Genomic DNA, 23,477 nt, shown 5'->3' with positions numbered 1-23,477 from the left:
CCCCCCCCCCCCGCCCTCCACCCCCTGCTGCTTGTGCGTGCTCTTTCTCACTCTCACTCATGGCTCTCTATATCAAATAAGTAAATAAAATCGTTTTAAAAATGAGGACATTTAAAAACTTATTTAAGGAAGAACTATGATCTCTTACTACCAGAGAAGTCACAGGCTAAGAATGATAAAATTTGTTGGAGGTCCACAGACAAGGTGTCAAAATCCTTCTACAATGTCTTATCAAGTGTGGGGGAGAGGGGACTAAAAGAACTGGAAGTCTGTTGCTAGGAGAATCTCATCCCCTTGCCCTCAGGAAATCCTGTCATTGTATACACACAGGTATAACGTACTTTGCAGTTGTTCAACGATTATTTTCTGAATGACTGATCCTGCTTTGTGTCTCTCTGAATTCCTGAAAACATGAACTGTAATGTTTCACATCAAGGAAAAAAAACCCAGAAATCAGCTTTCTGCCTTTTTTATGATAAAAACTTCTTTCTGTTAACACAGTCTTTCTGAATCTTCTCCACAGGATTGTGACCCTCTCTCCTTGAGTCTAAAACAAGCCGCATCCAAATATTCAACAAATAGCTGTTGATAATGTAAGACATTCTGTTGCATTCTGTATGTTATTTTCTCCTTGAAATGAAGACATTAAGGAAACAGGAAATGGAAAATGGGTTGGAGACTGACAGTCCTTAGGTGCCTGAGATGTCCCAGGCCTGTCATCCATGGGCCAGCGATTCATCCTCACATCCCTGCGTGCTTATTTTGACTATTACGCTGCTTTTGCCAATGAAGAAACTAGGGCTTAGAGAGGTTAATGCAGTCATCCCCCCTTACCCATGGTCCTCCCTTATCCCGTGGTCATCGCGGTCTAGAAGTAGGTGATCCTCCCCTGAGGTATCATCAGAAGGACAAGAGTGGCCTAATGCTTCGTCACAGTGCCTACGTCATTCTCCTCACTTCATCTCATCATGCCAGCATTGTATTATCTCACATCTTCACAAGGAGAAGAAGGGACTCTAAGGTAATTTTGAGAGAGGAAGAGAGACCACATTGATGGAAGTTTTATGACAGTGTATTGTTATAATTGTTCTATTTTATTAGTAGTTCTTGTTGGTAATCTCTCAGTTCCTAATTTACAAATTAAATTTTATCATAGGTATGCACATATAGGGAAAAACATCATATATAGAGTGTTCGGTACCATCCGTTGATTTCAGGCACCCACTGGGGGTCTTGGAACGCATCCCCCGCAGATAAGGGGGGCTGCTGTATGCCTAAGTTTGCATGGCTAGGTAGCAAGCGAAGGAAGATTTCACTGCGAGAGATGTTTGACCACAAAACCTGTGTGCTGTATTCCAAGCCACAGTGATCTCCCAAAGTAATAAGGAAAACAAGGCGGGAAAAAAGAAAGTTCTGTATGGGAAGGAGAAAGTATTCTGATGAAAATGTTTTTATTTATTCTCTTAAACCTCAAGCTGGAAAGCAATTCATATCATCTTCTGATGTCTCCTTTGAGCATGTTTACCCAGACTCAGGGACCTACGATGTGTCTAATGCCTTATACCCGAGAGACTATTCTTTGCTTGCTCTGTGCTTCTGTGAAATGTTATGGAATTCTTGGAGGGAAGAAGTAAGGGGAAACAGGACCATAATTACATCACAGCTTTTCTGTTACACACCTGTAACAGATCAGGATTTCGCAACCTTTTTTTTTTAGTTAATTAATTTTTTCTTCCTCAAGTCACCAGTTTATTGAGCAAGCTGAACTTGAACTTCTCAACCTTTTTCTTAATAAATTAATAAATAAAATTACTTAACATCACTTTTTAAAATCAGTGGGGTTTTTTAATGGGGGAGGGGCAGAGGGAGAGAGAGAATCTCAAGCAGGATCCACACCCAGTGCAGAGCCCAACACGGGGCTCGATCTGATAACCCTGAGATCATGACCTGAGCTGAAATCAAGAGTCAGAGGTTTCACCAACTGAGCCACCCAGGCATCCCTCAAAACAGGGGTTTTATTTAATACACCAAAAAACTGAAGAACATACAATAGCATATGGCTAGGTCTCTGTCATTTAGAAATGGTTTCAACCACTCCTTCTATTCTTCCTCATTCTGATTTTGTCTTTTGAAATCATATCTCTGAATCTGACATTCTACCTTTTCCCCAACAAGGATTCAGGGTGTGGCTATCTATTTATGCTCCTCAGGACTCTTTATGTTCTATTTGATCCCTTCTCAAATCTACATATTCTCTTTTTCATAGTCTCCCAATCTCTTCTCTTGTTTTGAGTATTTCTATGACTTTAATAATATTGTTTATTTTATAGTCTTTATGTAATCATTCCATAACTGAAATCCATGGGATTCTGAGACCACCCTTTTTGTGTCTTCTGATTCTTACTCTTGGCACATGGTTTACTTCTGTGTTTCACAAGTTTGGATTATGAGTTCTTTCTTGACATTGCTTTATCTGTGGCCATCTTTAGAATTTGAGTTACTTGTTGTGCTTCAAATGTGATTTTGTGTTTGTATCTGTCAGGCACCCTACTTTTACCAACTCTGAGCAATTTTTACAGTAATCTCTTGAATGGAAGAATCCCAGAGCACTTGAAGAGTGTAAATTTGAATGCTTAATTTGAACATAGTAGAGGCCCATGGTTATGAATTCTCAAGATGTTGTCCCTCATTCAGAGCACAGGGTAGACAGAGACACTTCCTCAAATTCTCCCTGTGCATATGAGCAGAGATATTTTAGTCCACCCTGGTGCTGTTGCTGGTACACTATATCAGCTGTCTAGATAATAGTTATTATAACAATAAAGAAAAAAAGGAAAAGGAGGAAGGGGATAGTGAAGCAGAAGAAGAAGGAAAAGGAGGAGGAGGAAACTCTACCGAGCATGTCTAGGAGCCAGGCACCCTTCTAGATACTTTAATGCGTGATTTCCAGCCCAGAACCTAATTCCAGTGTCCAGTTTATGAATGAACCCAATCCCTCCCCTCTCACTTCTAAGAGTCAAGATCTAGCCAGCATTAACCTTCAAGCCCTACCCATTCCCCTTTGTTGTCGCTGATCTTCTGACTCCTGCCTTACCCAAATTCAGATCCCCGACAGTCCCATTCTTGTTGAACTGAACAACTAGCCCTGAGCTTGGTAGAGCTAAGACCCAGAATAACTGGTGGAAAACGTGGTAAAATTTCAAATTTATCTCAAAGCCAAGAAACCATAAAACTATTCACAGGAAATAAGCAAACCTAGTAAGTAAAAATACACCTTCAGAATAATCATGTGTCCTGGCTGTTTTCAACCATAATGACGATACGTAATGCAGACCTGACTCCTCTCTAAGAATGATGAGTCCCTGCCAGACTATATTAGTTGAGTGAGTAGAATCCTGCCTACTGTGATCACCAGTTAATTCCCAGTGCCTAACACGGTGCTCAGCACTAAGGGGTAATCACCAAACTTCCTCTATGCATTTATTGTTAAATCAATAACATAAAAGAGTGGCCTATGATTATATTGATTCATGCAAACTATACATTATAGTATCAGTAGCCAATACTTACGTAGTCCTTACTATGTTCTAGGCACTTGACACATGTTAACTAATCTAATCTCACAACCAACTTTTGGGAGTTGCCATGTTTCAGATTTTAAAAAAAGTCAAATGGGATACCTAGTACAAGAAGCAGCATCCACTGAAGGTTTACATGGGAGAGCACATCTATGCAATCCTTACTGGAAATACCAACACAGAGCAGCTGTTCTCAGGACAGAAAGAAATTACCAGGTTCATCAAATGATTCTGTTCCAGCACATTCAAAAATAAGGAACAGCAATCTTTTTCTGAAAAGGGCAGGATAGGAAATGTTCTAGTCTTTGCAGGTCATAGGATACCTGTTGCATCTGCTCAGCTAGGTTTTTGTGGGAAAGCAGCTACAGACAATATGTAAAGGACCGAGCACAGCTATGTTCCAATAAAACTTTATATAAGAAAACAAGACTGTACGTGGCCTGTGAGCCATAGTTTGCCAATCCTCAAAAGAATAACTTGTGCTCATTTCATTTTTTTCCTAGGAAAAAAAGACCTTCCCCTTATCTTCTCATTGTAGAAAACTAAAAAAAAAAAAAAAAAAAAAAAAAAATTATTTCATTAAAAAAAAAGCAAAGCAGGTCAGAGGTCTTAATTGAAAAACCACAAAGAGGGGAAAAAAACAAACTCTATGCAACTTTTCCTATCTGTTTCATAATCTTTTTCAATCGGGTTCTGCACTCTTGTGCAAAACACCAAAATTAACTGAAGAAAGCTGTTTGGACAACAAAGGAGAAATAGCCGTTGAGGCAAACATGCCAGTATTATGCTCAAAGGCAAATACCACTTTTGTTTGTGAGTTTGTTTTGGATTATTGAAGAAACATGTACAGTCGATTGAAAGCAAGTAACTCTTTAGCTGCACAACAACTTCTGTTAAGGATCTTAGCTCTTTACATTTAAACCAAAATTCTAAACTATGTGTGTGAAATATGTCTGATTGTGTCTGAACCACTATAAATGTCAACTCTTGGACCAAAAATTGTAGACTGTAAACAAAACAAGGAGCAGCGGAGTTCACTGAGAATCACGGGACTAACACATTTGGAAGAGGGGATGTGGCAAGTGGTACGTCACAACTCGGGTGGGGAAGGCCTTCTTATTGCCTTCAGGCCCTGTGAACATTCTTCCCCAATCTCCCGGGAGCCCTAACTCTTGCCTGGATTGTCGCCACTGTTGACAACTTACTTTTTAAGACAATTCTCCCCCACAGCCAATGCCGTGGGATCATGACTGGAGCTGAAGGCAGACATTTAACCGACTAAGACACCCAGGTGCCCCTATAATCGTGTTTAGTGAGTAAAGCAAATGCACTGCTGAAGGAATGATCCTCTGGGTGTTCATCACAGTTATCAAAGCATATGTCCACGTGATTCCTACTTTTTCATTGTCCATTTTCCTGTATTTCATTCGCTTCACCTGATCTTTCATTTTAAAGGGCAGGAGGAAGGTGAATCAGAGAAAAAATAAAGAACTTAGAATATTTAGGAATATCAAGCTATAGCTAAATTCTGTGGCCAACTCTAATCCATGGATAGAAGATAGATTTCACCTTGAGTGCCATTTTTAAAGCACCACATGGTGAAGAATGCTAAGCCAAAACTCAGCTGAGAACTTACATGTAAAATCCTCCAGAAAAATATTTACAAATCTATTTCTTTAAAGAAATAAGAAAGAGGGCACCTGGGTGGCTCAGTCGTTAAGCGTCTGCCTTCGGCTCAGGTCATGATCCCAGGGTCCTGGGATCGAGTCCTACATCGGGCTCCCTGCTCAGCAGGAAGCCTGCTTCTCCCTCTCCCACTCCCCCTGCTTGTGTTCCTGCTCTCGCTATCTCTCTCTCTGTCAAATAAATTTAAAAAAATCTTTAAAAAAATTTAAAAAAAAGAAAGAAAGAAATAAGAAAGATAAATCAGAAACTAACGAGTTTGGTTATTTAGAAGGGGTGAGTAAAACTAGGTAGATGAAACAAGGAAAGTGATACTTCTCTTGAGTATTACACCTTTGTATAATTTTTTTGCTCTTGGAACCATATTAATGTTTATGCATTCATAGATTAATCCAGCTGTATTAAAAATGAATGACAAAACCACAATGAATAGGGAAGAAAAGAACTAACCCAAGATCCTTTTGAACACAGATGTTTTATTATATACCCACACTAAAGGCATATATTGAACTCTAATTAATAGATTTTTTTACTGTGTGTATAGATTTGAAATTTTAAAACACTTTTATGATTGAGCATGTAAGCAAATATATTTAAGATATTGGGAGCCATGTTTCCCAATGCTCTTGCAAAAGGGTTATAAATATGGAAAGAGAGGGGTAAGAATGAATTCTGTGATATGGGCCTAAGGTAGATATAAGATACAACAAGATAGATGATAGATAGACGATAGACAAATAGATAGAGGTGTGGGTGTGGTGCAAGAGAAATTACCTGAAAACGAACAACATTTAGACAGACAACAGGCTTGTCAAAAACGGGAGCCAGAAGATAGTGACACATCTTCTAAATGGCTGGAGACAACAACTCTCAACCTGGCACCCAGCTAATCTTTCAACATCAAGGGGGGTTGTTGAAGATATTTTTGGTATGAATAAAAAAGGAAATTGAACATGTAGAGAAGGTCTGACATACAAGATAGAATGCTGAGCAAATAAATTCATACACATGGGAAAATCTAGACAAACCCTGGCTGTTAAAATAATAATTATTATAAATATAATAACTTCATGAGGCAAAAAATAAACTAAGCTTAATGTATTTGCCATGAATTATGTGAAATGCAAGAGATGGATAACTGAAGTTAATGTATACAAAATTTTGTGGTTTTTTTGTTTTTGTTTTTGTTTTTTACTAATACCTTTTAGTTCAGTGCGGGGGGGAAATGCATTTTAAAAAAATTGACCAATTCTAAATAAATCAGGCATACAGGAGGGAAAACATAGGGGAAAATGTACAGTAGTAGAAAGAACACAACAAGGAGCAAATCCAAACTTTTCAGTAACTTCAACAAATCTAAGTAGACTAAAGTCACCAATCAAAAAACAGAGATTGTAAGAGATAATATTATAAATCTAACTAAATGCTCTTCACAAGATTACTCACCTTAAACCTGAGGACACAAACAGGGTGAAAGTTAAAGGATAGAGAATCAATGTATTATGTGACTACTAAAGAAAATTAAGCCAGTGCTGCTATATTAATATTAAACAAAACTGTCTTCAAGTCAAATATTCAATTACTAAAAATAAAGAGAACCATTACAAAAGAAAAAGTCCCTGAGAAAATAACAACTTTTATTTTACATGTACCTAGCCCATTATTTAAAGGAAAATTACCAGGGTTACAAAGAGAAATGGACAAATCATACATTAGAGAAAGAGATTAAAATTTTTCTCATTGCCCACATTTAAACAATAAAATAAGTCTCCACAAATTTTTAAAAAATATTCCAACCACAATGCAATTTGCTAAACACCAGAAACAAATAAATATCTTTTTAAAACTCTCCATAAGTTTAGAAATTAAATAATACAATCCTGGGGCACCTGGGTGGCTCAGTCACTTTGACTGTCCAACTCTTGATTGTGGCTCAGGTCATGATCTCAGGGACGTGGGTTTGAGCCCCGTGACAGGTTCCGCACTCAGGGCAGAGTCTGCTTGATATTCTCTCTCCCTCTCCCTCTACCCCTCCCCTTGCTCATACACTAAATAAATAAATAAATAAATAAATAAATAAATAAAATCTAAAAAAAGGAAATTAAATAATACATTTCTAAGTAACTTGTGGATCAAAATAGAAAGCCTACTGGAAATTAGAAAATGGTATGTGCTACATAATACTAATAATAAATCTCAAAATCTACATGATACAGCTAAAGCAGTACTTGGATATTTTAGTCTTAAAAACCGATATAACAAAAAGGAGAATCATTGAAAATTAATGAGATAAGGATCCAATTCAGGAAATGTGAAATTATAACTATGGCAAATGCTGTGAAGGAAAATCAGTTGTTATATGAGCCTGTAAAGGAGGAGAGTAGTCAGGAAAGTGTTTCAAAGAAAGTGATGATTGAAATCAGCCTTGCAGGTAAAAGAGGAGGTATTTATGCAGAGTGGGTGATGGGGGAGAGTGTCTCATGCAGCCAATGCAGCAGAGAGAGACCAGGATCTGAAAGAGCCCGCGGGGCTAGAAAGCAGTGAGCTGTTTGATAAGGAAGGAGAGGAAGGGACAGGTAAATTCCAAGGGTAGGTAGGGCTTGGAGGTCCAAGAGCAGTGGGAAGCTGTTGAATGGGTTCTAAGGTGTGTGTGGGGAGAGCGTGAGGTCAGATTTGTTTTGAAAAGATTCTTCAAACTTCTCAGTAGAAAACAAATTGAGATTTTGCTAAATAATCCTGTATACCAGAAAAGAAATGGCAGCTTTGCTGAGTATTGGCAATAGACACGGAAAGAAATGAACAGACTCTGTCCAGTATTTCAACAGAAAATAAATCCTCGAGAACTTGGTGAGGTACTGAAGATGGAGAGTAAGAGAGAGAAAAGTACTGGCAGCAGATATGAGGAGGGGAAGAGTGTCAGGATCGGGCCAATGGCCAGGTATGTATGTATTGCTTGTGTTATTAAAACAACTCAACCCCCAAATGAGTAAATTAAAAAAAAAAAAAAAACTGACCTTCAGTTGGAGATGGTTTGTTCCCATTTCCTTTATCCACAACCTTGACTCTGGGTTTTGGTTCCTTTCTTTTTTCCAAATCTTTAACTGGAAGAAAAGGAGAAACACAGCAACATGTCGTGTTAAAGTCTAAAGGAAAATATTCAACGATTTCTACTAAAACCCTTGGAAGTATCGAGAGTATTAAGTAGAAATTAGCTCCATGGTAGAATTCCATTTCCAAAGACTGGAAATGCTATTTTATTTCATCTCCTCATGGGAAGGTGTGGAAAACACTTAAGGAATCGCTTTGGTCGAGTACTCACTACGGGCAGATGTATCAAATAAATTCAACCTGCTATAAAATCAGCGTGAATATCCCCATTTCCTACGTGAGGGAAGGAAAGACCAGGAGGCTAAGTCATTAAAACATATTTCATAAAACCAGAAAGTATTGGCCCAGGATTCAGCCATATCTTCTGGTCTCTGAACAAGGCCTATGAGTTGGCCTCTGTTCTAGAAAGATCTTGGCCATGAATATCTTCATTTGGAGTTGGTCTGTCTGCAATAGAAGGTGAAGAATCCAAAATATTTCCTTCCGAACTTAAAAAAAAAAAAAAAAAAAAGCTTCCCTACCAATAAGTAGTAGTATTTCTTTGTCAGTTTCAGTATGAACTATTCAGGGGCCCAGAATTAATATACCCATACCAATCTACTCCCTCATGCCTTCACTTTCCACTGCTTAAACTCCATAGCAGTTTCCTGCTATTGCTTGGCACCTTAACTTGTCTGTGTCAGCTCAGACCACCGCCAATGGCAATGGTTTCTGCACAAATAAAATACCCATGAAAAGGCAGAAGGGATCCTCTGGTGAGCTATCTCATTTAACTGTTGCATTCACTTAATGGAAAATCAGCAGATTTATTGCAGGGTGGGTTATGTAGGGGAAGGAATGATTTCCTCTGAACCATCCTTCCTGCCTTCTTCTAGGGTGTTATTCCATTAACCCTGTCTCTATCATCCCCTCCTCCTCCTCTTCTTTCTCCTGATTTCCATCCCTTTGCTGAAGGGGTTTGAGACTTGCCAGTTGCCAAGGTCATGTTGCTCTAGTTCTGTTATTTGTTTCCTTAGAAACCATCCTTGGCTTTCTGGTACCTAGAGGTTAAATTCCAAGATTAAAATAATAATAATAATAAGATGCCTTGATCCTGCTGTTCCCACTGACCCTCTAACTTTCTAAATCCATTTTTTTCAGACCTCACTCTCTGACTTCTTTACAAGCCTTAACCACTTTGGAAAACCCCCTTCTTTAAGTTCTTTTCTTTGTCAGTTTTACAAAGGCATTATCCTGGATTTTCTTGTATTCCTCTGACCCCTCCTTTATATTCTCATTTTTTGGATCCTTTTTCTGCTTCCATTCCTGAAACATGATCATATACTAAATTTGCCCTGCATCTCTGCACACCCCGCCTATAATTTTATTGCCCCACAATTTTAATGCTCACCCTTCTGTGGATAATTTCCAAATATATATCTTCAACCCCACCCACCCATAGGTCATGGCCTCAAGTTGCTTACATCCTGTAAAAGAAATCTGCAATTTTAATATGAGAACAAATGTGCTGAGTGTTCATAGAAGCAGAAATAGATCTGGCAAAGAATAATTCCAGAGGTGGAGACTCAGGGAAACTTCACAGGGAAGGTGATATTTGAGCCAGACTTGAAAGATGAGCAAGATTTTGCAGGCAGAGATTAGCAGAATGTCATCCCAGAGAGGAAAACGGGGGCCAAAAAGAAAATTTGCCAAAATAGGGCTATAAACCATTCTGATATTATATACATATATAACATATAACAGTCACTTTCAATTGTGCCCCTAGCTTACATATAAGATGCAACACATACGTCACACCAAGCTGCTGTCTCCCTCATCCAGGAGGCAAACTAAACTGGAAAACAGACTGTCGTAAGCAAAGTGGCATTAATCATGACAACAGCAACCATGTCCTACTATGTGCTGAAGTGCATTAACCCACAGTAATAGCCATATATCATTACCCCCACTTGCAGATGAGAAAACTTGAGGCCATGTTTGATTTGCTTGGCCAAATACACACACCAGATCAGACATGCCTTTCTATCTTCAAAATCCAAAAGCATTGTTTCTCATGCTTCCCTGTGTATCAGAAGATGGACTTATGAGGACTTCAAATCGCTACACTAACTGCAAACTTAGATGCACAGCATTTGTCTGGATCATCATTTTCCTGGACCCAACCGTGGAAGCTTTCCAGGGAGGGGAAACCAGGCTTCAGCTCCATCTCACAAGGAGCAAAATGAAAAAGAAAACCATCCGAAGTTCTTTTAATATCACTGTTGCAAACTTGTATTTGGAAAGAACTAATCCGTGACAATAATAATGATGTAGCTAAAAAATATATCTGCTTACATATAAGTTATCCAACATACCAGTTAGACTGCCTCAGTAAGATTATTTCAGCAGAGCTAAGCAAGCTGAAACAACTGCATTTCCTTTGAAGTGTTTTGAGTAACTAGCTCTTGGCAAAGATTTTTCAGGTTACCTGTTTGTTAGGATGCTCAGTCAAGGGACTATCTGGAATAATCAATTGCAATGCCTTCAGTCTAAAGTAAAATGTCTCCATGTCCTTTCACTGCTTCTCATAAACTTTAAGAAGAGTTATTTCGCTTACTCATGTTGAAATGTCAGAGGCCAAAAATGCAAGTATAGTGCCAATAAAGGCAGACAGAGGCTGATTTATATTGGAAGTAACATAAAAAACCCTTTCCAGAGCTTCCAGATAATGTGAATCTCAAAAGAATGTCATGTTTAAAACATCTGCATGTCCTACTAACAGGTGGATTTACCAAATGTCTTCATTCAGAAGTTTTAAGAGGTAGTAGGTTAACCAAGTTGGGGGCTTTTTAATTTAAAAAAATCACAAAATATATGTCATAAAACATTACTTAGAAGAGGAAGAAGAAAAAAAAAGGAGAGAGGAGCAGAAAATCCAGCTAGAACACTGCTACACACACAGTTCTAGATTCATGGGTAAATCCCACAGCCTCCCAGATTTGTGGATTAATCTAATGGCAGGATTTGAAAAGCTATTGTTATTTGAAACGATGTCCAGAATTTACCTCAAAATTAGGGCAGAGTGGTGGGGGGAGGATAGTATATGAAACAAGACTGGCCATGAATAGCTCATTGTTGAAGTGACTGATGGATACTTAGGGGTTTATTATACTATCCTGCTGATTTTTTAAAATATGTTTAAAATTATCCTTTAAAAATTGGAATTTTTAAAGAGTCTGTATTAACAATGAAGTAAACAGAAAGTTAACCAGCACAGGCCTCTTCTGTTTGCATTCACAATACATTAAAAAAAAAAAAAAAAACTTTGCCGTCCATATATGAATGGCCACTCCCAGGAAGAGGTAGTTGCTGGGGTCTCTGCTCACGAGAATATAAGGTCCACGGGGGCAGTGGCTTGTTATGTTCCCAGTGCCTAAAATAAGGCCTGACACTTAGTAGCCATGCAATATATATTTGTTAAATGGAAAAAAAGAATAAATGAATGAATATCTATCTCCTGAAAGACAGAAGAATCACAGCCTGTAAGAACAACTTTTAAATTTAATATAGGAAAGGCATTCTAATGTCATAGATTGGGCTGCCTCAAAGCTTTCTCCATTGCTTAGAATATCTCAGCATGCCCTGCCTTTCCCTGTCTGCCCAACTTGCTATTTGAGAACTGGCTCAAATATGAAGCCATCCCCCGTCCATTCTTATCCCAGCCCATTATCGGGACAGAGAGAGCATCTCCCTTCATAGAGCCCGGAACATATCTCTCTCCCTAACACTTACCACGTTCACAGAGCTCTTTGTCATGGGACCTGGTACATAATAGGCCAATGATAAAAGTCAACTGATTCGTTATTAAAAAGAGTTAAATTCCTTGTATAGATTGCTTACGTAGAGGCTAGACTGGCATTTGCTAGGGATCTATAAAGCAGGCGTAGGCATCAGCCACTGAATCACTCGTAAGTATTCATTGAGCACCTATTAGGTACCGGGCAGACGAGACGTCTGGGTAAGATTCCGAGGACAGTGTGAGGGAGAGCATTTGAGATGTAAAACTTAGAGGATTTAAGTAGGCATGCAGTGCAACAGGTTAAGGGAGGGGCAGAAGTGTATTAGTGATAGAAGGAACTCATGGATGATTTCACTAAATATCTTTCAAGATGTCTTCATCTAAACAATCCAATTTTAACCTGTTACAATATTTACCACAGATTCAAACTCAGAGCTGGAACAGAGTCCCATGGTAGCACTTTAAGAACTGTAAATACGTACTTCTGAATTGACCTTGGGCTGGCTTGCTTTCTTTGTCTTTATTGTATGCAATAATTTGAACCGTGTAGTTCTGGTCCGGCATAAGACCTTGAATAATTGCTTTAGTTGCAGTGTTCTGGAGATTCAACTGATTAGTTTTGCCACCTATAATAAAACAAAAAGATAAATCAGTACTAAGAAACAGGTTAACTGGATACATTAAGAAAATTTATTAATCAGCAATCAAGATTTTAAAAGGTGAAAACACTTAAATATATATCTAATGGTGCATAGGCACATAGCACTTAAATTTAACAGTGTTCTTTATCATTCTTGGTTGTACTCTTTGCATTAGATAACTTGTCTAATTTAGACAGAACACATTTACAAAAATCTTTCATCATAATGCATTATTGCTTTTATACACTAGGGAAAGCCATAGTACAGGATTAGAAGACAGTAAGCCCTCAACATCAGATACAGTCTTCAAGGAAAGAATTCCACTTAAAAGTGAAGGGAAAGATAGAGGCAGACTGAGTGCCATTATCTACGCTGGAATTTTTGCTATGGTCTCTCTAAACTGAGTCAAAGCATCCCTAAAGCATTAGCAATGTAATTATATTAAGTCTGAATGTAACTGGCTCAGGATGTTGACGGAACCAATCACTGCCCGGCTACTTAAACATTAGCTTGCGTCGTGAAAAGATTTCAAACCTCCATTATCTCTCCATCAAATTAGACTGACATCTAAGGCTTTCGTGGAAATACTGTTGGCTAAATACTCAACTTTTAGGCGAAATTCCAAATATGCCTTTCTTTTCTAATTTCTGGCAGTAGGTACTAAGTCTGAGAAAGGAGAAATTTAAAGCTTCCGCCCTGCTAGCCCTGACGGCAAAAAGGATCTGAAATTTGCTGAATGAATTAAACGTAACACAGATTACAATATATTGTAATCATATTCTCATAAAATTAATGATGTTAGGTCTGAAATTTGATGCTGCTATCATCCAGGCTGCCTGCTACTAGAAGGCAGAACTGAGCCTTTTTCTTGCCAAATGCATTTATGTCCAAGATATTAAACCCGGTTTCACAAACGTCTATTGTTTAAAGCTCATCTACTACAAAGTGCACCAAATAAATCTTTCTTGATGTGTGTTTCACTAAGAAAAAAAAAGTTTCTTAGAATACTCTGTATTAGAATCCCTGAGAGGCACAGGTGTATTATTTTACTAAAGGCTTTGAGAATTCTGCAATAAAAAGTCTTTAAACTCTTTAAAATAGGACTTCTTAAATTTCTTTGACCATTAAACCATTTAAATGGTTGTATAAGAGTTATGAGCATCTTGCAGATTACCATGGGACACGCTTTGGGAAAGACTGGTATAAACTATTTGGAACATGTCTTGCAGTGCTAAAATGTCTACATCTGGGGCGCCTGGGTGGCTCAGTTGGTTAAGCGACTGCCTTCGGCTCAGGTCATGATCCTGGAGTCCCGGGATCGAGTCCCGCATCGGGCTCCCTGCTCGGCGGGGAGTCTGCTTCTCCCTCTGACCCTCCTCCCTCTCATGCTCTCTGTCTCAAATAAATAAATAAAATCTTTATAAAAAAAAAAAATAAATAAAATAAAATGTCTACATCTTGTGTCTGGATGCATTTATTACTCTTTTTTATTCACTCTATTTTATGTTTGATCAAGTAGATAACAGAGTGTCAACACTGTCTTATTGGCTTGGGTCACTGTAGTAAGGACACTGAGTCACTGGAAAAAATATAACCAGTATTCATGAAGAAATAATTTGCTTTCACCCTCAATTTTTATTTTGTCTCTGGAGGTGTTTAAGTAAGAGCTGGAGGTTTGCTTTGTGGGTGTGCTGTGGCAGAGAGGATTGAAGGATCTGGCTGAGATTTGGGTCAGAGGCTACACAAGTCACTTCTAAGACTCGCTGATTCTTTAATGCCACCTACAGGGTATACTGAATAGTTTAGTATTATCAGTTAATTAATCAGGGAAAGTTAAAATACCAATTACCTGGAGGAAAAAGAATAAACTTTCAAGATCAGATATGGGGAATTCTCAGAGGTACCACAAATTGGAAACTCATAATTTGACCTTTAAAGTCATAATGATGTTCAAGAATCTCTTTTTTTTCCTTCCAAGATTTTATTTAAATTCAAGTTAGTCAACATACAGTGTAGTATTGATTACAGGAGTAGAATTTAGTGATTCATCGCTTACATATAACACCCAGTGTTCATCACAACAAGTGCCCTGCTTAATGCCCATCACCCATTTAGCCCATCCCCCCACCCACCTCCCCTCCAGCAACCCTTAGTTTGTTCTCTACAGTTAAGGGTCTCTTATGGGTTGCTTCCCTCTCTGTTTTTATCTCATTTTTTCTTCCCTTCCCCTATGTTCATCTGTTTTGTTTTTTAAATTCCATATATGAGTAAAATCATATGGTATTTATCTATCTCTGACTGACTTATTTTGCTTAGCATAATACACTCTAGTTCCATCCACATTGCTGCAAATACCAAGATTTCATTCCTTTTGATGGCTGACTAATATTCCATATTATATATATGTATATATGTACATATGTGTATATACGTGTGTGTGTGTATATATATATATATATATATATTTTTGTATAAATACCACATCTTCTTTTTCCATTCATCAGTTGATGGACACTTGAGCTCTCTTTTAATAATTTCGCTATTGTTGATAATGCTGCTATAAAACATTGGGGCACATGTGCCCTTTTGAATCAGTATTTTTTTATCCTTTGAATAAACACGTCATAGTGCAATTGATGGGTCATAGGGTATTTCTATTTTTAACTTTTTGAGAAAGCTCCATACTATGTTCCACAGTGGCTGTACCAGCTTGTGTTCCCACCAACAGTGTAGGAGGGTTCCCCTTTCTCTGCATCTTCGCCAACATCTGTTATTTCCTGAGTTCTTAATGTTAGCCATTCTGACAGGTATGAGGTGATATCTTGTTGTGGTTTTGATTTGTATTTCCCTGATGCAGAGTAATGCTGAGCATTTTTTCATGTATCTCCTGGCCATTTGTATGTCTTCTTTGGAGAGATGTCTGTTCATGTCTTCTGCCCATTTCTTAACTGGATTATTTTTTGCCTGTTGAGTTTGATATGTTCTTTATAGATTTTGACTGTTTCCTTCACTGTGCAGAAGCTTTTTATCTTGACGAAGTCCCAAGAGTTCATTTTTGCTTTTGTTTCCCTTGCCTCTGCAGTCGTGTCTAGCAAGAAGTTGCTGCGGCCGAGGTCAAAGAGGTTGCTGCCTGTGTTCTCCTCTAGGATTTTCATTGTTTCCTGTCTCACATTTAGGTCTTTCATCCATTTTGAATTTATTTTTCTGTATGGCGTAAGAAAGTGGTCTAGTTTCATTCTTCCGCATGTCGCTGTCCAGTTTTCCCAACACCATTTGTTGAAGAGACTTGTCTTTTTACCATTGGATGTTCTTTCCTGCTTTGTCGAATATTAGTTGACCATAGAGTCGCGGGTCCATTTCTGTGTTCTCTATTCTGTTCCATTGAACTATGTGTCTGTTTTTGTGCCAGTACCATAGTGTCTTGATGATTACATCTTTGTAATACAGCTTCAGGTCTGGACTTGTGATGCTCCCAGCTTTGGTTTTCTTTTTCAACATTCCTCTGGCTATTTGGGGTCTTTTCTGGTTCCACACAAATTTTAGAACTGTTTGTTCTAGCTCTGTGAAAAATGATGGTGGTATTTTGATAGGGATTGCCCTGAATGCATAGATTGCTTTGGGTAGTATAGAAATTTTAATAATATTTGTTCTTCCAACCCATAAGCAAGGGATGATTTTCCATTTCTTTGTGTCTTCTTTTTCAATTTCTTTCATAAGTGTTCTATAGTTTTCAGTACAGATCTTTTACCTCTTTGGTTAGGTTTATTCTTAGGTATCTTATGCTTTTTGATGCAGTTGTAAATGGGATCAATTCCTTGATTTCTCTTTCTGCTGCCTCATTATTGGTGTATAGGAATGCAACAGATTTCTGTACATTGATTTTATATCCTGTGACTTTGCTGAATTCATGTATCAGTTCTAGGAATTTTTTGGTGGAGACTTACGGGTTTTCTACACAGAGTATCATGTTGTCTGTGAAGAGTGAAAGTTTGACTTCCTTGCCAATTTGGATGCCTTTTATTTCTTTTAGTTGTCCGATTGCTGAGGCCAGGACTTCCAGTACTATGCTGAACAACAGTGATGAGAGTGGACATCCCTGCCGTGTTCCTGACTTTACGGGAAAAGCTCTCAGTTTTTCTCCCTTGAGGATGATATCTGCTGTGAGTCTTTCATACATGGCCTTTATGATATTGAGATATGTTCCTTCTATCCCTACTTTCTTGAGGGTTTTTATCAAGAAAGGATGCTGTATTTTATCAAATGCTTTCTCTGCATCTATTGAGAGGATCATATGATTCTTGTCCTTTTATTAATGTGGTGTATCACATTGATTGATTTGCAGATATTGAACCACTCTTGCAGTCCAGGAATAAATCCCACTTGATCGTGGTGAATAATCCTTTTTTTTTTTTTTAAGATTTTATTTATTTATTTGAGAGAGAGAGAATGAGAGACAGAGAGCATGAGAGGGAGGAGGGTCAGAGGGAGAAGCAGACTCCCTGCTGAGCAGGGAGCCCGATGCGGGACTCAATCCCGGGACTCCAGGATCATGACCTGAGCCGAAGGCAGTCACTTAACCAACTGAGCCACCCAGGCACCCCGTGAATAATCCTTTTGATGTACTGTTGGATATGATTAGCTAGTATCTTGTTGAGAACTTCTGCATACATGTTCATCAGGGATATTGTTCTGTAATTCTCTTTTTTAGTGGGGCCTTTGCCTGGTTTTGGAATCAAAGTAATGCTGGCTTCATAGAATGATTCTGGAAATTTTCCTTCCATTTCTATTTTTTGGAACAGTTTCAGATGAATAGGTATTACTTCTTTTTTAAATGGTAGAATTCCCCTGGGAATCCATCTGGCCCTGGACTCATTTGTTGGGAGATTATTTTTTATTTTAAGGTTTTTATTTTATTTATTTTTTTTGACAGAGAGAGAGACAGCAAGAGAGGGAACACAAGCAGGGGGAGTGGGAGAGGGAGAAGCAGGATTCCCGTTGAGCAGGGAGCCCGATATGGGGCTCGATCCCAGGACCCTGAGATCATGACCCGAGCTGAAGACAGTAGCTTAACCGACTGAGCCAACCAGGCATCCCTGTTGGGAGATTTTTGATTACTGTTTCAATTTCTTTGCTGGTTATGGGTCTGTTGAAATTTTCTATATCTTCCTTTTCAGTTTTGGTCATTTATATGTTTCTAGGAATGTATCTGTTTCTTCCAGATTGCCCAATTTGTTGGCATATTAATTGCTCATAATATTCTCTTTATAATTGTTTGTATTTCCGTGATATTGATTATGATCTCTCCTCTTTCATTCATGATTTTATTTATTTGGGACCTTTCTCTTTTCTTTTTGATAAGTCTGGCTAGGAGTTTATCAGTATTGTTAATTCTTTCAAAGATCCAGCTCCTCATTGTGTTGATCTGTTCTACTGGGTTTTTAAAATTTCTGTATCATTTATTTCTGCTCTAATCTTTATTATTTCTCTTCTGCTGCTGGTTTTAGGCTTTATTTGGTGTTCTTTTTCCAGCTCCTTTAGGTATAAGGTTAGGTTGTGTATTTGAGACTTTCCTTGCTTCTTGAGGAAGGCCTGAATGGCTGCCCTCTTAAATGACTGCCTTTGCTGCATCCCAATGGTTTTGGACTGTCATGTTTTCATTTTCATTTGCTACCATGTATTTTTTTTATTTCTTCTTTAATTTCCTGGTTAACCCACTCATTCTGTAGTAGGATGTTCTTTAACCTCCATTTGTGATCTTTTCAAATTTTTTCTTATGGTTGACTTCAAGTTTAATAGCATTGTGGCCTGAAAATATGCACGGTATGATCTCCATCCTTTTGTACTGGTTGAGGCCCAATTTGTGACCCAGTATGTGATCTATTCTGGAGAATGTTCCATGTGCACTTGAAAAGAATGTGTATTCTGCTGCTTTAAGATGAAATGCTCTGAATATATCTGTTAAGTCTATCTGCTCCAGTCTGTCATTCAAAGCCATTGTTTCCTTGTTGATCTTCTGCTTAGGTGATCTGTCCATTGCTGTGAGTGGGGTATTAAAGTCCCCTACTATTATTGCGTTATTATCAATGAGTTTCTTTAAGTTTGTTATTATTGATTTATATATTTGGCTGCTCCCAAGTTGGGAGCATAAATATTTGCAATTGTTAGATCTTGTTGTTGGATAGACCCTTTATTATGATACAGTGCCATTCTTCATCTCTTATTACAGTCTTTGGTTTAAAATCTAGTTTGCCTGATATAAGGATGGCTACTCAGCTTTCTTTTGATGTCCATTAGCATGATAAATGGTTCTCCAGCCCTTCACTTTCAATCTGGAGGTGTCTTGGGGCCTATGAGTCTCTTATAAGCAGCAAATCAATGGGTTTGGTTTTTTTTATCCATTCTCATACCCTATGTCTTTTGATTGGGGCAGTTAGTCCATTTACATTCAGAGTAATTATTGATAGATATGAATTTAGTGCCATTGTATTACCTGTGAAGTTGCCATTCCTGTAGACTGTCTCTGTTCTTTTCTAGTCTTTGTTGCTTTTGGTTTCTCTTTCCTGCTCAAAGCGTCCCCTTTAATATTTCTTGCAGAGCTGGTTTGGTGTTCACCAACTCCTTTAGTTTTTGCTTGTCTTGGAAACTCTTTATTTCTCTTTCTATTCTGAATGACAGCCTTGCTGGATATACTATTCTTGACTGCATTTTTTCCCATTCAGCACATTGACTATATCATGTCACTCTGAATATATCATGTCACTCTCTTCTGTCTGACAAGTTTCTGTGGACAGGTCTGCTGCTAACCTTATGTCTACCCTTGTAGGTTAAGGACCTTTTGTCCCTCACTGTTTTCATAATTCTCTCTTTATCTTTGTATTTTGCAAGTTTCACTATGATATTTCTTGGTGTTGACCTTTTGGGTTTGGTGTAAGCAGCTCCAGCCTCCACTCTCTCTCTTCCTCTCCCCCTCTTTCTCTGTCTTCCCTCTGCAAAAAGGGCTTCCTTCCCTCTGTGGCACCACAGCTTTTCTCTCCCCCAATCCACATCTCCAAACCTCACATCTGCCATGTTCTCTCCCTCTAATTGTGCAGATTGTTTTCTTAATCCTCAGATCGATTTCCTAGTTGTTCAAAATGATTTGCTTTTTGATCTAGCTGTGTTCAAGAGGTAAGGTAAGTTCAGGGTCCCCCTACTACTCCACCATCTTAACTCGCCCCAAGAATCTCTTAAACTTGAATTTCCCATGATGGCTTATTTCAGAACACAAACTGCATTTTCAGAAGTCAAAGTTGTTTCAAAATTGGGCTATACTTCAAAATGAAAATTCTGAACTAGGCTTGAGAATGAAATATTGCTTTCTGCAAGTGTGTCACTTCTGTGAGCCAACATGGGTAAAGTTGGCATCAGTATCACTGAACCATAAATCAGTCTAAGGAGTCTGTGGGTAATATTTACTAATAGCCTTCTGGAAGGTTTGTTTTTCATGGCCAAGCAAGAAGCCAGGTGTTTCAGGTGTTCGTTTTGTTTAAGATTTTAAATCCACCACTGGGTAAGATGTCCACAATTATAAACAACAGAGCATCTGTCAGCCTCATTAAATGAGTTGGGAAAAGGACTCCAACAGCAAGGAGCCCAGGTCCATATAACCATCTTTATCACCAATAAAGAGGAAAAATTATTATAAGTATATAAATATATATATATATGTATTATACAAATATTCTATTATTAAATAGTTCCTACAGACTATGTGAAACGGGATCCTAGGAAAGGAAATGAGATCCGAGAGACATACTCAAATCATCTTTATATCATCACGGGCAATATGATTGAGCTCTGACTATCTAACCGTCACTGTTCTAAGTGCTTTACCTTTATAAATTCATTTAGTCCTCACAAGTGCTTCCCAAATTTAACATGCATAGGAGTCATGTGGGGATCTTTGTAAAGATCAGATGCTGATTCAGCAGGTGGGAGATGGGGACCAATATTCTGCATTTGCTCTCAGCTGATGCCTGTGCTGGATCTCAGATCACATTTTGAGTTCCAAGCCTTACAACTCCATGAGGTGGGGACTAGTGCTGTTTGTGCATTTTACACAGGAAGAAACTGGAGAACGGAGAGGTTATATAACTTGCGCAAATGACATTTCTTCTTTTTTTTTTTTAAAGATTATTTATTTATTTGATAGAGAGAGAGAGAGAGAGCACAAGCAGGCAGAGGAGCAGGCAGAGGGAGAGGGAGAACCAGGCAGGAGCCCGACGCGGGGCTCAATCCCATGACCTGAGCCAAAGGCAGCCGCCTAACCGACTGAGCCACCCAGGTGCCCCCCAAATGACACTTCTTATACACCACAGAACCAGGTGTGGAGCTCAAGCAGTTCATGCTATTAACCCCGTCTTTGTCTCCATGACCCTATGTAACAATGGCAATTCCTCTACATACTCTGTATTGTTTTACTGATCATATTTGTATAATAAAAACATAAAATAGAAGAAAAAAATTAAACCAAAAATTTAATTTAAAAAATTTTGCATAACTACTTTATCTTCATGATCAATAAATCTAACTTTTACTTCTCCTGCTTTAATTTATCACTTATTTTCACAGTGTCTACTTAGCTTTTATCATTTTAATGTATAATTGCTGAATAATATACTATCAAGTTAATTAATCATAATTTACTCAGCTGGTCACAACTGTTGGCTTTCCAGATGTATTGCATTTTTTTTTTAAGTGTCAACAGACCAAAAGTATTCATACTCTGTTGAAACAGAGGTAGTGAAGATTTTAATAGTCTGGAAATTTCTCCTGAGGAGAATTATGGTGAGCCCAATAGGGACTCTTTAGACTTTAGGAACATTATTTCCTTGATTAGAGGGTAAGATTTCAAGTTCAAATATTAAATTAAAAACAAAACTTTCAAATGATTTTAAAGCAACACTCAATACTTCACATTTTTAGTTATCTATGTGTAAAAAGTTGCTAATACTCTAGAAAACACAATCAACTGTTTTTACCTGAAGCTGGAGTCACAAGAAGTTTGTATCCACCAAATTTCCCCCTTGGAGCCTTCCATGAAATCTGTATACTGTCATGAGATAATACATTATATCTTAACCGTGTGGGTGGGGCCACTGCAAAAGGAGAAATAAAAATTGTTTAAATGTTGAAACATTTAAGCTGCCATTAGTTAAACTGAAGAGTCAATGTCAGGAAATCAAAACACATGACTTCATCAGCCTCAAAATATGCTCTTTCTATAACCTCATTAATGAATTGATCAGTTTGCTCAATGACACAAACCCAAGAGCATCTGTTTCTTACTCAAGAGATAAGCATTTATTCAAATAGTACTGACCTTATGACAAAGACCTATGACTTAGGGTTAAAATTTAACGCTCTAGTCTAGTTCAAATTGAAGCCAATCTTGTAAAATACGTTCATTATGTTACAAGGATGATTTTTTTTTTTCCAACTTGGAACATGTAAGCTTTTGTAATCACTCTACTGGGAACTGTTTTTATGCCTTTAAGTTCTGCACTTTAGTAATCCAATATTTTTTATGATTAGGTCATTTAAGAAGGCTGTCATGGACATATTACATTAATAAGATCTTCATTTAAAAACATTTGAGAAAGAGATTATAAAGGACCAAAATAAAAAGGACCAAATAGAAAATAATTATGTATTATAAAGTTTGATCCATTTTTGAAGTGTAGCTGATTTATATCTTTCAGAAAGATACATAGCATATGGTCATGAGTCATGCCAGTACATTTAATCTTTTCTGATAGTTCACAAAATGGGTAGGTCTATATTACTCTTGTGTATGTCATTCAAACTTCAAAACATGTTTTTGGACCCCTACATCAGTGTTCCAGAATTTCAAAAGAAATAGTTTAGGAAGATTTTAATTACATAATACTGAAATTAGTTTGTCAAAAAAGAAAAGCTTACATGTAACAGAAAAGTTAGCACTTGCTACCCACTCTCATGCCCTGCCTTTCTTTCTCACTTTAGGAAACAGAAAGGGGGGGGGGAGCAAACATTCCCCTTAATAGGTATGTAGCACAATATGGGGTTGGGGCATTAATTTTATTTCAGTTCTGTCACTTATTAGATAAAGAAACTTTAGTGATTATTTCTTCCAAAACTTTATTTTTAGAAAAAGTAGACTGTAAATGTTTGCTTCTCTTGCCTTTATATCATCTAAGAGATGATCTCAAAAGCTCATTTAATTCTCACAAAAATACAGTGCCATACCGATTTTATATATAAAGGAACCAAAGAGAAGCTAGAGACTTGCCCAAGTTCACATACTGGTGAATGACAGTCCCTGACCCCAAGTGAAATGCTCTGTTTCTTCGGCAGAAAAGCCATATTAAGAAGGCACCCTTCATTGAGCTAGATGAATGAGTAACCTACTCCTCTACAAACTACCCACTCATTCAAACTCAATAAGCAGTGAAGGACACAATCTTAAGGGTAGGTATTCTCTTTCTGTTGCCCTTTCCTACCTCTTAGTAGAGAATGCTAACCATTCTCAGTGGAACAAAGAGTGGACATTTCTCTCGTTTATGGGAAAATATGGATTTATCATAAGAATAACTATTTTGAAATTCAAGAGGAAGGTGGCTAAACCTAACATTTGGATGAACAGAAAAACTATTACTATTTTTGCTTAGT

At 37.8% G+C, this 23,477-nt stretch overlaps 1 protein-coding gene across 4 annotated transcripts in view; it reads right to left on the bottom strand.

The window, feature by feature from the left end:
- Positions 1 to 23,477, bottom strand: part of COL14A1 (collagen type XIV alpha 1 chain) — a 211,633-nt gene that overhangs the window by 165,247 nt on the left and 22,909 nt on the right. For 3 of the 4 annotated variants that reach the window (XM_021688762.1, XM_021688763.1, XM_021688764.1), the window contains exons 4-6: positions 21,809 to 21,925; positions 12,630 to 12,773; positions 8,276 to 8,362 (exon numbers count right to left, since the gene is read on the bottom strand). In XM_021688762.1, coding sequence (XP_021544437.1) covers positions 8,276 to 8,362; positions 12,630 to 12,773; positions 21,809 to 21,925 — 348 coding nt within the window. The remainder of the gene's footprint in view (positions 1 to 8,275; positions 8,363 to 12,629; positions 12,774 to 21,808; positions 21,926 to 23,477) is intronic. The other variant, XM_021688765.1, reaches the window with a different exon arrangement.

The sequence above is a fragment of the Neomonachus schauinslandi genome, chromosome 4 (genome assembly GCF_002201575.2).
Source record: "Neomonachus schauinslandi chromosome 4, ASM220157v2, whole genome shotgun sequence".
In the NCBI taxonomy this organism is placed as follows: domain Eukaryota; kingdom Metazoa; phylum Chordata; class Mammalia; order Carnivora; family Phocidae; genus Neomonachus; species Neomonachus schauinslandi.
This window is presented reverse-complemented; position numbering and strand designations above follow the sequence as displayed.